Source organism: Malania oleifera, chromosome 2, assembly GCF_029873635.1.
Source record: "Malania oleifera isolate guangnan ecotype guangnan chromosome 2, ASM2987363v1, whole genome shotgun sequence".
In the NCBI taxonomy this organism is placed as follows: domain Eukaryota; kingdom Viridiplantae; phylum Streptophyta; class Magnoliopsida; order Santalales; family Ximeniaceae; genus Malania; species Malania oleifera.
Window position 1 is genome coordinate 43,951,620 of NC_080418.1, and position 16,331 is coordinate 43,967,950.

The 16,331-nt window shown below is 35.9% G+C and overlaps 1 protein-coding gene and 1 pseudogene across 1 annotated transcript; both read right to left on the reverse strand.

The window, feature by feature from the left end:
- Positions 1–1,705: 1,705 nt before the first annotated feature.
- On the reverse strand, positions 1,706–3,953 carry LOC131148159 (cytochrome P450 CYP72A616-like; annotated as a pseudogene).
- A 7,187-nt stretch (positions 3,954–11,140) lies between these two features.
- Positions 11,141–13,728, reverse strand: LOC131148664 (cytochrome P450 CYP72A616-like). Its single transcript, XM_058098527.1, has 5 exons — positions 13,394–13,728; positions 13,079–13,299; positions 12,482–12,726; positions 11,975–12,368; positions 11,141–11,725 (listed from the first exon to the last, which is right to left on the reverse strand). The coding sequence occupies exons 1-5, from the start codon at positions 13,704–13,706 to the stop codon at positions 11,300–11,302; spliced, it is 1,599 nt and encodes a 532-aa protein (XP_057954510.1). The 5' UTR covers positions 13,707–13,728; the 3' UTR covers positions 11,141–11,299.
- Positions 13,729–16,331: the final 2,603 nt, after the last annotated feature.

Genomic DNA, 16,331 nt, shown 5'->3' on the forward strand with positions numbered 1-16,331 from the left:
TACGAATACTACATTTTCTACAACTGTATGAAAGTCAAATACTAAATAATAAGTCTTACCCTGAATTTGGGATGGAATCCAAGTTAACCCCACCAACAATCTACTCCTATGGACTTTGAGAGAACTTCCCCAGGAGTAGCATGGCGGCTTTGGATCACCGATCCGACGAAGAATGGACCCAGAATCTTAGAGAGAAGGAAGAGGGGATGAATAGGAGAGAGATAGAGAGAGAGAGAGAGAGAGAGAGAGAGAGAGAGAGAGAGAGAGAGATTCTTAGTGTAATTTTGCTAAAAAATCGAGTTTAAGTTATTTATACACCTGCACTCGTCGACGAGCCACATCACTTCGTCGACGAGACCACAAAGGGAGTTCGTCGACGAATGCTTACTCTTCGTCGACGAAATTCAGAACTGAAAATAGCTTCTTGGTAACTTCTCATCGACAAGACACGTATCCCCGTCGACGATCCCCTCAAGCGTGTTCGTAGACGAGACCCTTGTTTGAATTCCAAATTCAGTTTCTTTTTCTCTCCTCCTCCTATTATTTAATTATTATAATTTCTTCAGGTCTCTACATACCCTCCTCGTTAAAAAAAAAATAAAATTATTTGACTTCTATTTTATCAACTTTTAAAGGTTATTAAGTGTTCTTCTCTCTTCTTAAAACAAGTATTCATTATACTAAAATCATATGACATAGCAAAGTCTAAGATCATCTCTCCAAACTCATTTTTGTCTCAATATCCATATCCTCTATGTATCCTCTCATAATTTTTATTATCTCTTCCAACGTGTCCATTTAGATCTCCTATAAATATTTTCTCAGTCCTTAGTATGTCTTATATAATACTATCCATATCTTCCCAAAATTGTCTCTTAAGATTTTCATTGAAGAGCATAAGCACTAATGATATTTATAATCTCTTCTCCTAATACCATCTTGATTTTTATAATTCTATATCTTACTCTAGTTACATCCACAAAGCTATCTTTTAAGTTTTTGTCTATAATAATGTCTACTCCATTCTTATATTTTTCTTTTCTAGTGTACCAAAGTTTAAATTCTAATTTATCGATTTCTCTAACTTTCTCCCCCACTCACTTAGTTTCTTGAAGGCAAATTATATTAATTCCTTTTCTAATCATTGTATCCACAATTTTCATGCTTTTAGCCATACGTGTCCCTATATTCCAAGTTGCTAATCTAATCCTAGTTTCCCAACTAACATCTTTACCTACCCATGTTAAGAATAATGCAGGAACGCTCGCATATTTGACACCGTATCCGAGCACCGACACGGCGTGTCGCTTTGGGGTGATGACCTAACCCACCCTCGCCCACTTTTCACTACACCCAAGTGGTAAAAGTGCAACGCGTCGCTTGTAGGGGACGCCCTAGCAAATATTCAGTAAGAATTCATATCATAGTGATTTGACAAATTTTACGCCGGTTGTCAGCTACCTAACGCAACCCTTCTCCTTAACCCAAACTTGGGACCGATTGTGAGTGAAAACATTAGGACATTAAGTGTATGATGCACAAATCATGAACAAATTTATGTTTGAAGTATTTTTACTGTGGAAAAATAACAGTACATAGCTCTTAGACAGAGATTTATAATAGAGCACCTTCGGAGTCCCAAACTTTTTTCTTAAAAAGTAAATTTATGCATTTCTGCTATGCTCTTTTGGGTAACACTTAAAACTTAGAGTCGTCGTATTGTAATTTGAGCTCCATGTTGTGGTTGAAGTATCATGACAGTATAAGGAGCATGAGTGTAGGAAGGTGATAGCTCAAGTGAGAAATGTTGAAGAATCATGGCCAAAGATACTTTTGCCTCAATCGTGGCAAAATTTTGGCCTATACATGTCCTTTGTCCCCATCCAAATGGAAAGAAGGCAAAGTGGCTTTTAGATGCCTTTGAAACTCCATCAGAGAATCGCTCTGGTTTCAATTCTTTAGCATCGTCTCCCCGGAGCTCTGGATCACGATTAGTAAGTAACAAAGAAAGTGTGATGTCAACACCAGCTGGGATGGAAATATCTCTTATCTTTGTTTCCTTGTAAGCATGTTGATATAGAGCAATTGCAGGTGGATATAAAATGAGTAGCATGTAGGAATTGGGAAAAACCTAAGGTCAGCCATACCTACAGTTAATTTTTATATGAATGCTAGTAGAAACCTATCAACCAGAATCAGTGTTGACAAAAATGTCTGGAGTAATCTTTCCTACTTTCGTTAGCCAAGTTTATTTTGAGTGAAGTGGAGAAGAACACTTACAATCTTTAGGTGACTAATAGCTTCAAAATCTGGATTCCCTTTCCTACAAATTTTTGCAACTTCTTCCCTTGCCTTCTCTTGCCAATCCGGGTGCATGGCCAAGACAATCGTTGTCCATGTAAGTAAGCTTGAAGTTGTTTCGTGACCAGCAAGGTAGAACAACTTGCATTCCTCTATTACTTCCTCGATAGTCATTTTTTTGCATTTTGTGCTGCTTGTGTTTTCTGGGTAATTGCTCTGCTTATTAGATTGCAAGAGCAGGCCTAGCAAGTCATCTGCCTTGGATTCCCCACTTTGCATTAATTCCTCTTTCCTCTCAACCAAATTCCTTAACATTGATGTGATCTTTTGTCCAACATCTTTCTTCTTCTATTCTTCTCTGTTGGGATAAATCTGTATAAAGAGAAAATTTACCTTTCAGAGTTCTAGCTTATATTTCCAGGAGGAGAAGACATTCACGCAGGAACAAAGCCAATTTACTTTGTCAATTCTGTTATTTACCTGTAACCAGGAATATATAGGGTTCGCATGGCTTCGATTGCTAGTACTTGCAGCTCCTTTGAAGTTCAAGGATCTTCTTTACTTCTTTATAGTTGCTCCCAAATGATGTTCGGGATATGATATCGCCAGTAAGATCCTGAAATTCTGTCCAAACATCCACTCCGCAAGTTCCTTGGAGACTGGCTGATTTCTTCCATTGCCTTATCATTGTGCTGCAGCTGGCAGTAAATGCTGGTATCATGACCTTTAAAATGGATATCCAAAATAAGGGGAAAAAAAAGCTATAAGAGCCGGTGGCAAAAGGAAAGAAGAAAAAGTAGTGCAACAATGGTAGATCTTATGATTGATGAGTGGATAGCTTATCATTCAACTGATGATCAGCCTAGAATGGCCTAAGATGGCAAAAAAAAAAAAATAAATAAATAAAAATTACGAGCCGTTGGGGAAACACATGGAAAATTTTGATTGGTTGGTTTGAGGTAAAGGATGTATTCCTAAAGGAGGATCAAAGCTATATATACTCTAGGAAAAATAATGGGGGAATTAAGAGTAGACTCAAAAGGGTTTACAGAAAAAGAACCTTCAATTTTTCTAGGTGAAAAGCTGGGTTGATTATCCTTCTGTGTTCTGCCCACACTTCACCTACTTGTGTTGCTAATCCCCTTGATAGAATGAGAACGAAAAGGTTTAGTTGTGGCTTTTGAAGGTGACCTTGCTCATTAGACATCACTTCCTTCATCATTTCTGGGTCCTTGATGATCAGCCGAGGCGTTTTCCCATTCCAACACAGAGACACATTCCCTGTAATTTTGAATTTCTAGTACTGTCACAATGAAGTCCATGACACAGTAATTATGGACTTTTTAGAAAGTGATAATACCCAAAGCATGCATACCATATATGTGCACCATGTTGTGGGTGAATGGGTCGATCTGCGGTACAATTCGGTGGTTTAGATTGATGGGTTTGGACCATGCTTCTTTTGTCAGATTTACAAGCTCTTTCATGTCCCCAATCAAATACCTGTAAGGTGTTCCTTGAATCCCTTGCTGCCGTAACATCTTCTCCAGCCATTTGGGTTTCCACCAGATCGTGTATGAAAATATCACAACACAACAAAGGAGCAGAAAAGGTAAGAAGAGAAGAACAAAGGAGAGGGGTGTGAAGTCCATATCCTGAACCTTGTTTGATGTTCTCTCTGCTAGCATGCCCAAAGCCTGAAAAATTATTGGTTGGTTGGAAGATACTTGACTTCCTAGTTACCAATCAAAATTTTCTTCTCATTAAGAGAGAGAGAGAGAGAGAGAGAGACTCATTGTTTCGTGTCAAAATTTTAAGTTTAAGCCTTCTATTTAAGCCTTAGATACCCAATTCACCCCCCCCCCCTATTGAGGTTGCACCAAATCTAACATAAATCTTATATTTTTAATTTTTTACTCATTTGACGATTATAAGTTTAAGCCTTCTATTTGGATTTTGAAAAACAACTTACTAAAGTAACTTTGTCATCTTTTTTTAATATCTCCATCCCTAACCAAGAGAATATCATCCTCACTTTTTATACATTTTACATTAAGTTCTTGCTCTTCCTTTCTCCAACTTTAGCAAGTTTAAATATATTTCTTTTTGCTAGGAGTGAGGAGCTCATGAGTGGCCTTGATACACATGGATGAACACCAACTTGACCCAAAAGCTCAAGCTAATTGGGTCTTGGGTCCATCCATGTATATAAGCACCTATCATTCACTTTAATATTCCAATGTGGGACAAGCTCACAAATGGAATTCTCAACAGTCTCCCCCTTACTTGTGAGTTCCTGCTCCCCCTTGAATGGAAACCGTCTCTCTTCTGGGACAATTCTCCAATAGTTGCTCAAGTGGGCCTTACCACTGGTGTCATACGTGCCTCAAATTGCATTCCACGTGCCTCCAAACCAATTCTACCTCCCACGTCTTGACCCTATTCAGATCCATCCACAGCCTAAATGATCCTTGTTGGCCTCAGCCACACACTTGGTCCTCCAACTGTTAGCACGTAAGGAGAATTAGCTTACCGTCTCGACTTTTTTACGATGTCGCTCACCCAAAGTTACGAACCGTCGGCTCTGATACCACTTGTTAGGAACCTGTGAGCATCCAGATCAAAGTGACACCAAAGATTTAATGTGGTTCGGTCAATAACGACCTACGTCCACGGAGCACACACCAAGTATTCACTATCGCCGAAAAATATTACAATTCTCTCTCTCTCTCTCTCTCTCTCTCTCTCTCTCTCTCTCTCTCTCTCTCTTCCTGCCTTCTTCCTCTCTGCTCTCTCTGAGCTTCTCTTTGCTCTCTCTACACTATACTTTACATCTTCCACAACCCTCTATTTATAGGGCTTGGAATTTAAATTACAATTAAGATAAAATTAATCAAATTGGAAGTTACAACAGAGAGATAAATCGATATAAATTGTACCGCGTGAAATTAATTTCACCTCGTTTTCCAACTCAGCTCCTCCTGGCTATCTTCTGGCTCCAGCTTTAACAATCTCCCACTTGGAGACAGAGACACCTCCTCAACTAGTATCATGAATAAATGATGTGCTCAAAATATATCTTCAGGCATGAAGACCAACTGAAGTTGAACACAATTTCAGCTTCTTTGTAGTCACCATCTTCTTGTTTGCTCGATTTCTGCAGACTAATCTGATGGCTTTCATCTTCACAACTGGTGTAAAAATACTGGTGTAGTCAATCCCTTCCTTCTGCTCAAAGCCTTTGACTACCAACTAAGGCTTGTACCTTCTAGAGCCGTCATGCTCCTCTTCAATTTTGTACACCCACTTGTTGTGAAGGCCTTTGGGCAACGTCCACATTCTTTTGGAGGTGAGGGACTTCATCTCATCCTTCATCGCAAGCTCCCACTTGCTCGTATCTGCCACCTAACATGCTTCATCATAGCATTCAGGCTCTCCTCCATCTATAGGAAGTAAGTAATCAATATACCTTCTATTTGGTATATGGAACCGAGTAGATCTCCTAAGCTCCGGAACTGGAGTAGGATATGGTGGTGCGATGATCTGCTCCATTGGTTCCTTTACCTAAGGATTCTCGGTATTCTGCCCAACACATTCTGAGTGGACTAGTTCTAGTCCCTTCTTCTTTGGTGCATGGATGTTTATCTGGAAACTAACTCTCTTCTGTTTCCTGACTATACAATCCTCACACATGTCAACCTGTACTAACTGTAGACCACTCAATTTTTCCTTTAAGTACACCACCTTGAGTCCCTTCTCGCTCATGTTACCAAGTCGTTGGTGCCAGATGTTACTGTCGTCATTTCTTGTAGCAACTAAAATAAACATGGAGGCATTGGAGGTTAGAAAAAGTGTTCCGCTTTTCTTACCTTGCGCAATCGTTAGTACACCCTTTGAAACTTTTCATTCATCGCCAATGAATTTCGTCGTGTATCCCTCATCTGACAGATGACCAACTGAGATCAAATTCTTTCTTGTCAAGTTTGGAATATACTTGACATCCTTAATCTACCATACTGACCCGTTTATATTGATCTTCACAACTCTCTTTCCGGTTATGTCGCAAGGTTGATCATTGCCAAGGTACACCTTACCAAAATTACCTAGTGTGTACTCCTCTAGGCAATCTTTGCTACAAGTGGCATGGAATGAAGCTCCAGAGTGTAACACCCAAGACTCTTACTTGCTCTCCAAAGAGCAGATCAACATCTCATCATTTTTGGAAGCAATATTTGCTTTTAACTTTGCCCTCGTCTCATACTCTTTCTTTTGACTTCTACATTGGTTCTTATAATGACCAGTCTTTCCATAGTTCTAGCACTCAATAAATTTTGTGCTCTGGGAACCTGTGTCCTTCGTACCTCTGAGATTTTTGGATTTAGACCGTCTTGGCCTAAATCTGCCTCGATTGTTTGATCGTCCATGCCTATTTCCTCTGCCTCGACTCTCCATGTTCAAGGCTGAACTCGAAGTGGAGTCATGGTTCGACTGTATTCTTATTTCCTTCGTCAAAATCATGTTGACGACCTCATCGTATACAAGTTTCGATTTTCTTGTGGAGCTACTGATGGCAGTAACGACACCATTCCAACTTTCAGGCAACTGACTGATAATCAGTAGTGCCTGAATCTCATTATCAAACGTTATCTCGACTGAGGCGAGTTGATCAGACAACTCATTGAAGTTATTCAAATGCCTACTGAAACTCTCACCTGTAAACATGTTCATCGTAAATAGTCTTTTCATAAGATGTACCTTGTTTGCGGCTGAAGGCTGCTCATACATATTAGAGAGCGCATCCATCAGAGACTTGGTGGATGTTATATGCTTGATATTGAACGCCACAGATTTCGACAACGTCACCGAGGGCTTTTCGATCAAGCAACTCCCACTCATCCTCGTTCATGGATGTCAGCTTACCCTTCAACGATAAGTGTAATTCCTTCCCAAACAAATAATCTTCTATCTGCATCTTCTAGAAACTCAAATGTTTCCATTTAACATTTTGATTTTTGAGCTTTTTCATTTGAAATCTCGATTCACTAATTTAAAGATGGAATTAGCTCAAATGGATAGCGTGGTTCGATCCAGAATGATCGAAAACCCTAGAAGTGGTTCAATTTGCTTGAAAAATGGAACCAAAACGATTCCGAAAAGCTCAATCAAAGTTTGGTCAAACCTAGTCAAACTTGCTGACGTGGCACCTGCTGACGTGGCAAGGTGGGGCCCACTAATGACGTGGAAGCTGTCGTGGCAGGGTGGGGCCCACTGATGACGTGGCAGCTGATGTGGAAAGGGTGGGGACCACTGATGACGTGGCAGCTAAGTGGTAGGGGTGGGCCCATTGATGATGTGACAGTTGACGTGGTGGCTTAGTCGTAGGTCAAACCCGGGTCAGGAACTGGATCTCGGGTTACCCTGGGTCTGATAGACTTGCTGGGTCGGGTCGGGTAGTGAACCGAATCAAATCAAGACGAATCGGGCGAGGAAGACGGGTGCAGCGCGTAAGGGATAGGTCGCCGGCGCGTGGCGAAGTGTTCTACTCTTGTAAGGCACGTGAGGGCGCGTGCAGCTTCTTCTAAACTCCTTTGGAGCTCTGGCTGGAACCCTTCTTTTCGTCTCAGCGAGTTGAATGCGATGGTGGCCTCAAAATGCAGTTTTAATCTACTAGACAAAGCTCTGAATTTCGGGATCACTTCCAATCTGGCTTTTTTGCTCCAACTGGGCTCTGATACCACTTGTTAGGACTGGAGGTGCTCATGGGTGGGTTTGATACACATGGGTGAACACCAACTTGACCCAAAAGCTCAAGCTAATTGGGTCTTGGGTCCATCTATGTATATAAGCACCACTCATTCATTTTAATTTTTCAATATGGGACAAGCTCACAAGTGAAATTCTCAACACTTTACCCATCTTTTGTACCTAATCTATCATACAAACTTCTAAATGATCTATACTTAGCTTCATTAACAGCCTTTTTTGCATCTTTTCTTACCTCCTAATATTTTTCAAAATTATCTATATTTCTACATTTTTGCCACATTTTATACCAAATTTTTTTTGTCTTTATGATTTTTTGTATATCTTTATCCCACCACCAACTCTCTTAGCTATTCGAGAATTTGATTCACCTAAAATCTTTTTTACTATCTTTTTAATAGAGCTAACTAATCTATTCCAAAGAGTATTTGTATCTATCTCATCCTCTATGATCCAATCCCCATCTTTGATCATTTTATCTTTAAATTTTATTATATTTTTTCCTTTTAGGTTCCATCATCTAGTTCTCCTACACTGGTTTATTTTATCTTTTTTCTTCCATTTTTTGATACATATATCTAACACTAAGACTCTATGTTGTGTAGTTAGGCTTTCACCTAGAATAACTTTACAATCCTTGTACGATAAATGATCTACCCTCCTAGTTAAAAAAAAATCTATTTGACTTCTATTTTGTCCACTTTTAAAGGTTATTGAGTGTTCTTCTCTCTTCTTAAAGCAAGTATTCATTATACTAAAATCATATGACATAACAAAGTCTACGATCATCTCCCCATACTCATTTTTGTCTCCATATACATATCCTCTATGTATCCTCTCATAATTTTTATTATCTCTTCTAATATGTCCATTCAGATCTCCTCCTATAAATATTTTCTCAGTCTCTGGTATGCCTTGTATAATACTATCCATATATTCCCAAAATTATCTCTTAAAATTTTCTACTAAGCCAACTTAAGGAGCATAAGTACTAATGATATTTATTATCTCTTGTCCTAATATCATCTTGATTTTTATAATTCTATCCCTTACTTTAGTTACATTCACAACGCTATCTTTTAAGTTTTTGTCTATAATAATGTTTACTTCATTCTTATGTTTTTCTTTTCCAATGTACCAAAGTTTAAATCCTAATTTATTGATTTTTCTAACTTTCTCCCCCACCCACTTAGTTTCTTGAAGCCCAATTATATTAATTTTTCTTGTAATCATTATATTCACAATTTCCATGCTTTTACCCGTAAGTGTCCCTATATTCCAAGTTGCTAATCTAATCCTAGTTTCCTTAACTAACATCTTTACCTGCCCACGTCCATAATGATGCAAGAACTCTCGTATATTTGACACCATAGGCATTAGCATGGCGTGTTGCTTCGGGGCAACAACCTAACCCACCCTGACCCACTTTTCATTACACCCAGGTGGTTCAAGTTCAACGCATCACTTGTAGGGGACACCCCAACAAATATTCCTTAAGTATTCATATCATAGTGATTTGACAAATTTTACGCTAGCTGTCAACGAGTTTTTTCCCATTTTATCATTTTTAAAAAAATATATATTAAATAATAATTTTTTAGGGAAAATATTTTCTACAATAACCCTGACGTAATCTCGCTACTTGGAGTAGCGAGATTTGCCACGTGTCATTCTAAAAAAAAATTTATTATTTAATATATATTTTTTTAAAAAATAAATCGAGAAATAAATTTTTCTGCGCAATAAATTTAGCATTTATTATTAGTTTTGAGTAATTAGCATTTATAAATCGGGGACGTTTTGGGAAACTTTCTATACCCGTCCTGCGATTGGAAAATTTATATATATAATAATTATTTGAAACTAGCCGTTGACCGCGGGCAAGGCAGTATTTATGACGATCCAAAATAAATTTTATTTTAAGAAAGCACTTGCGTCTCTCCCCTTTTTATATTTATTATTTTTTACAGGAGACATTAAAAATTATTTTTACATTTAAAATTTTATTATTTTAAGAAATAATAATAAAAAGCTATGAAGATTTATTCAAATTTTAAAATACAAAATCATTTATAAAATTATTATATACTATATATATATATATTACACTATTTTAAAATTTTCTAAAATATCCATATAATTATCTGTAATTCTTACTTGTATGCATTGCTTTGGTTCTTTAATTTTTTTTAAAAAAAATCCCAAAAATTGATAATTTAATTGAATTAAAATATCCCCTAATTTTTTTTTATTTTTTTATTTTTTATTACTCATAATTTTAATATGTATGGGTCTTTTCGAACATCTCAAGTGACGCCAAACCACCTAATTAATCTCAATAATTGGAATTTAAACTATGATATCTTTTTTATTTTTTTATATTCATTTTTGTAAAGTGAAGAAACAGTTTATCACAAAAAAATCTGGTATTGAATAAATATTGACATTACTGCTCGTAACTTTGCAGTGTTAACAATAAGTATTTTTCTTAATTGATATTGATATTAATAAAAAATCTTATGTTGAATAAATATTAAAGTAATTTTTTTTGTTGTGTCAATATATATATATATATATATATATTAATTTCAGGTACAATTAAAATTGATAATTTAAATAAAGTTCAAATTTTCAATTTATTATACAATAAATTCTTTTAATATATTTTTTTTAAATGATAAATCGGGAAATAAATTATTCTGCATAATAAATTTTTCTGCGTAATAAATCGGGAAATTAATTCTTTTAATATATTTTTTAAAAAATAATATATTAAAAGAATTTATTTCTCAATTTATCCATTTTTTAATAAAAATATATTAAATAATATTTTTTTTGTGGGAATGACACATGGCAAATCTCGCTACTCCAAGTAGCGAGATTACGTCAGGGTTATTTCGGGAAATATTTTTCCAAAAATAATATTATTTAATATATTTTGAAAAAGAAAGGATATAACGGGAAAAAACTCAGCTGTCAACTACCTAACGCATCCGTCCTCCTTAACCCGGGCTTGGGACCGGCTGTGAGTAAAAAAATTAGGACATTAAATGTATCATGTATGATGCACATATCATGAACAAATGTATGTTTGAAGCATTTTTACTGTGGAAAAATAACAGTACATAGCTCTTAGACAGAGATTTATAATAGAGCACCTTCGGAGTCCCAAACTTTTTTCTTAAAAAGTAAATTTATGCATTTCTGCTATGCTCTTTTGGGTAACACTTAAAACTTAGAGTCGTCGTATTGTAATTTGAGCTCCATGTTGTGGTTGAAGTATCATGACAGTATAAGGAGCATGAGTGTAGGAAGGTGATAGCTCAAGTGAGAAATGTTGAAGAATCATGGCCAAAGACACTTTTGCCTCAATCATGGCAAAATTTTGGCCTATACATGTCCTTGGTCCCCATCCAAATGGAAAGAAGGCAAGGTGGCTTTTAGATGCCTTTGAAACTCCATTAGAGAATCTCTCGGATTTAAATTCTTCAGCATCCTCTCCCCAGAGCTCTGGATCATGATTAGTAAGTAACAAAGGAAGTGTGATGTCAACACCAGCTGGGACGGAAATATCTCCTGTCTTTGTTTCCTTGTAAGCATGTTGATATAGAGCAATCGCAGGCGGATATAACCTTAAAACTTCATAAAGGATCATGGTCACCTGCAGGAAAAATCCAGTGTTATAATCATTCGTTGAGTTTCTTTTGCTTTCTGAAATAAAATGGTCATAAAATGAGTAGCATATAGGACTTGGGAAAAACCTAAGGTCAGCCATGCCTACAGTTAATTTTTATATGAATGCTAGTAGAAACCTATCAACCAGAATCAGTGTTGACAAAAATGTCTGGAGTAATCTTTCCTACTTTCGTTAGCCAAGTTTATTTTGAGTGAAGTGGAGAAGAACACTTACAATCTTTAGGTGACTAATAGCTTCAAAATCTGGATTCCCTTTCCTACAAATTTTTGCAACTTCTTCCCTTGCCTTCTCTTGCCAATCCGGGTGCATGGCCAAGACAATCGTTGTCCATGTAAGTAAGCTTGCAGTTGTTTCGTGACCAGCAAGGTAGAACAACTTGCATTCCTCTATTACTTCATCGATTGTCATTCCGTTGCATTTTGTGCCGCTGGTGTTTTCTGGGTAATTGCTCTGCTTATTGGATTGCAAGAGCAGGCCTAGCAAGTCATCTACCCTGGATTCCCCACTTTGCATTAATTCCTCTTTCCTCTCAACCAAATTCCTTAACATGGATGTGATCTTTTTGTCCAGCATCTTTCTTCTTCTATTCTTTTCTGTTGGGATAAATCTGTATAAAGAGAAAATTTACCTTTCAGAGTTCTAGCTTATATTATATTTCCAGGAGGACAAGACATTCACGCAGGAAAAAAGCCAATTTACTGTGTCAATTCTGTTCTTTACCTGTAACCAGGAATATATAGGGTCCGCATGGCTTCAATTGCTAGTACTTGCAGCTCCTTTTGAAGCTCAAGGATCTTCTTTCCTTCTTCATAGTTGCTCCCAAATGCTGTTCGGGATATGATATCGCCAGTAAGATCCTGAAATTCTGTCCAAACATCCACTCCGCAAGTTCCTTGGAGACTGGCTGATTTCTTCCATTGCTCTATCATTGTGCTGCAGCTGGCAGTGAATGCTGGTATCATGCCCTTTAAACAGGATATCCAAAATAAGGAAAAAAAAACCATAAGAGCCAGTCGCAGAAAGAAAGAAGAAAGAGTGGTGCAACAATGGTAGATCTTATGATTGATGAGTGGAAAGCTTATCATTCAACTGATGATCAGCCTAGAATGGCCTAAGATGGGAAAAATAAAAATAAAAATAAAAAATGTGACTTTCAGTCCTTTTCTATACGAGCCGTTGGAGCAACATATGGAAAATTTTGATTGGTTGGTTTGAGGTAAAGGATGTATTCCTAAAGGAGGATCAAAGCTATATATACTCTAGGAAAAATAATGGGGGAATTAAGAGTAGACTCAAAAGGGTTTACAGAAAAAGAACCTTCAATTTGTCTAGGTGAAAAGCTGGGTTGATTATCCTTCTGTGTTCTGCCCACACTTCACCTACTTGTGTTGCTAGTCCCCTTGATAGAATGAGAACGAAAGGGTTTAGTGGTGGCTTTTGAAGGTGACCTTGCTTATTAGACATCACTTCCTTCATCATTTCTGGGTCTTTGATGATCAGCCGAGGCGTTTTCCCATTCCAAGACAGAGACACATTCCCTGTAATTTTGAATTTCTAGTACTGTCACAATGTAATCCTTGACACAGTAATTATGAACTTTTAGAAAGTGATAATACCCAAAGCAAGCATTACCATATCTGTGCACAATGTTGTGGGTGAATGGGTCGACCCGCGGTACAATTTGGTGGTTTAGATTGATTGGTTTGGACCATGCTTCTTTTGTCAGATTTACAAGCTCTTTCATGTCCCCAATCAAATACCTGTAAGGTGTGCCTTGAATCCCTTGCTGCCGTAGCCTCTTCTCCAGCCATTTGGGTTTCCACCAGATCGTGTATGAAAATCTCACAGCACAACAAATGAGCAGAAAAGGTGAGAAGAGAAGAACAAGGGAGAGGGGTGTGAAGTCCATATCCTGAACCTTGTTTGCCGTTCTCTCTGCTAGCATGCCAAAAGCCTGAAAATTATTGACTTCTTCTTATTGAGAGCGAGAGAGAGAGACTCGTCGTTTTGTGTCAAAATTTTCTTGTAAAAGACGCGTGGTTTCGTGTTTCGTGTCAAACTTTCTTCTTATTACGGGAAAGAGACCCCCTGTTTCCTGTCAAAATTTTCTTCTTATTACAAGTTTGAGGCAAATTAGAGGTCAAAATAATGTCGCGAGGACTAGTCCAGTGCATGGGGAGCAAGCTCGCTTGGACCAGAGGCCTGTGAAAATCGGTCAGATCTCTGGGTTCCTCTGGCTTCAGGGATTCAGTCTCACAATGGAATATATTGTTGAGATTTAAATGTGTGGATCAGATAAAATGTAATATGAAATTATTTTAATTTTTTTTTAAATTTATAATTTTTGAAATTCTGTAACTTAATAATCTTTAGGATAGTTTAGCTTGCAGCATTAAAAATATTTTCATGAAATAACATGGTGCGAATCTCATTACTAGGAATAAGACGCTTGACTTACAAAAATGTATATATATTTTTATTCATACGATGAGATTTTCATAAATATACACGAATTTGTCATGTCAATATTTAGTTTAACATGAAAATTCTTGTAGATATTTCAAAACAATAATCGTTATATCTTGACATGCATATGATGAATTTATAGAAAATAATTGTATTTTTCAATAGAAAGATCTATTAAGAAAGTGTATTTAATTAAATTTATATCTTCAAATTTTTAACAACTATAGATTTAAAATATTTAAGACTTAATAATTGAATTGTTGAAATAATTGAGGGCAATGTAGTGTCTAATTATTAACAGTTACATTAAATTTATATAAAAAATAATAATGATATTACTTTTATTTAGTAAATTAAAAAAAATTCAATTAAATTATTAATTAACATAAATATGAACACTATTAATAATCATTTTAAATATTACCTAATTAAAAAATTAATTAAAACTTCTTGATTAACGTTTGAAATTAATATTTTTATATTTCTAATTTAAATATTTATGTAAGTTTACATTAATCATTAATTTAATTCAATATTTTCTAATTAAAATTTTCATTATTTCCTAACGAATAATTAATTAAAATTTATAATTAAATATCTTTAATTAACATTATATACATTTTTATTTAAATAATTAATTTTATGTTGAAAATTTTTGCTTGTAGCTTATTAGTAATTTATTTTTTTAAGTCTAATAATAGAGCATGAATATATTTTAACTATAGGGGAATTGTTATCCAAAAGTCAAAATAAAGAGGGTAATTTTGATCTAAAAAGTAGGATTCTCATGAGAATAAAATTTCCATGAAATTTATTCATGGAAGTAGGTGGGAATAGATGAACAAATTAAGATTACTTGATTTCTTTTAGGGTAATTTAAGGCTCAGTAAACTTATATTATGTAACCAAAGTAGCCTACTTATTTTATACTGCTTCAATTCTTGTTCAAAGCTTTTAAACATTAATTGTAGAATGATTTTAAAGGATCATAACTCTATCTTTTAGGGTTGTTAGAACGGGCTCATAGGTCAAGTTTGAGCAGGTCATAAATGGGTGAGGGTTAAATGGGTTTGGGTTTAGATTGACTCGTTTATTAACAGGTAAATAATCGGTTAACTTTTTGAGTTTGATCCTGTTTTGATTATGACAAACCACTCGTATCTCATGTGTGCATTTAGTGTTTGAACAGTTTTATGATTCAGCACACACATGAAGAAAATGAGAAATGGAAGCCCATAAGACTAAAAGAACATATTGTTTGGCATACTCCATGAAGAATCAGATAGCAAAGAAAAAAAAGATATTTATATTATTTAATTTGCAATTGCATTTAGTTTATATTTGGTCTGTAATAATGTATGTTCCACATGATATGTGATATGATGCTAAGCCCAATTGACCATACACTGATCTTAGGGAATCAAAATTTTCATAGAAAACCCTTCGCCTTAAAATGTCATATTTATACACATAGGGTTGAAATTTTTAAGGCCAAAACTAGGGCAAAAACGTAGGTTTTCACTAACCTCGGTCGACTAACCAAAGCACGTTAAAATCAGCTCAGTTGACCGACCATGCCTTTGGTCCGAAGTCAAACTTTTACGAAGCCCAGTTGCCCAATCTATTTTTGAACTAAGTTTCCTCAGTCAACTGAACCTCGTAAAATTTGAATTTCACTTTTTCGCTAGTCGATCGGTACATTCACCAGTCGATCGAACTTCATCATCTGACCATATTCCAAGGCTCAGTTTGTAATGCCCCAGAAAATAATATGCATTGGAATGATCCTAAATAATAATAATAATAATAATAATAATAAAATTAATTAATTAATAATTACTATTAATTAAATTATATAATTTAATATATTAATATATGGATATAATATTATATAACATTCTAAGGTTATAATAATATTATATGTATAAATATAAGTCTCCTGAAGCTTCCACCTTCAGGAGAATCAAATTAAGATTTCAATTTGAAGAACCCACCCCCCCTGTGTGCCCAACGTTCTCTCTCTTTCTCTCTCTACTTTCTCTCTCCTTATCCTCTCTCTCTCTCCTCAATTTTTTCCCCGATTCTCGTCCGATTAAAAAACAGA

Coding starts and splice junctions, on each gene's coding strand:
- LOC131148664 (XM_058098527.1), bottom strand. CDS start 13,706: ATGCTAGCAGAGAGAACGGCAAACAAGGTTCAGGATATGGACTTCACA. Junction 13,300..13,393: donor CAACATTGTGCACAGATATG/GTAATGCTTGCT, acceptor TCAAAATTACAG/GGAATGTGTCTCTGTCTTGG. Junction 11,726..11,974: donor CTATTAGTCACCTAAAGATT/GTAAGTGTTCTT, acceptor TTTTTCCTGCAG/GTGACCATGATCCTTTATGA.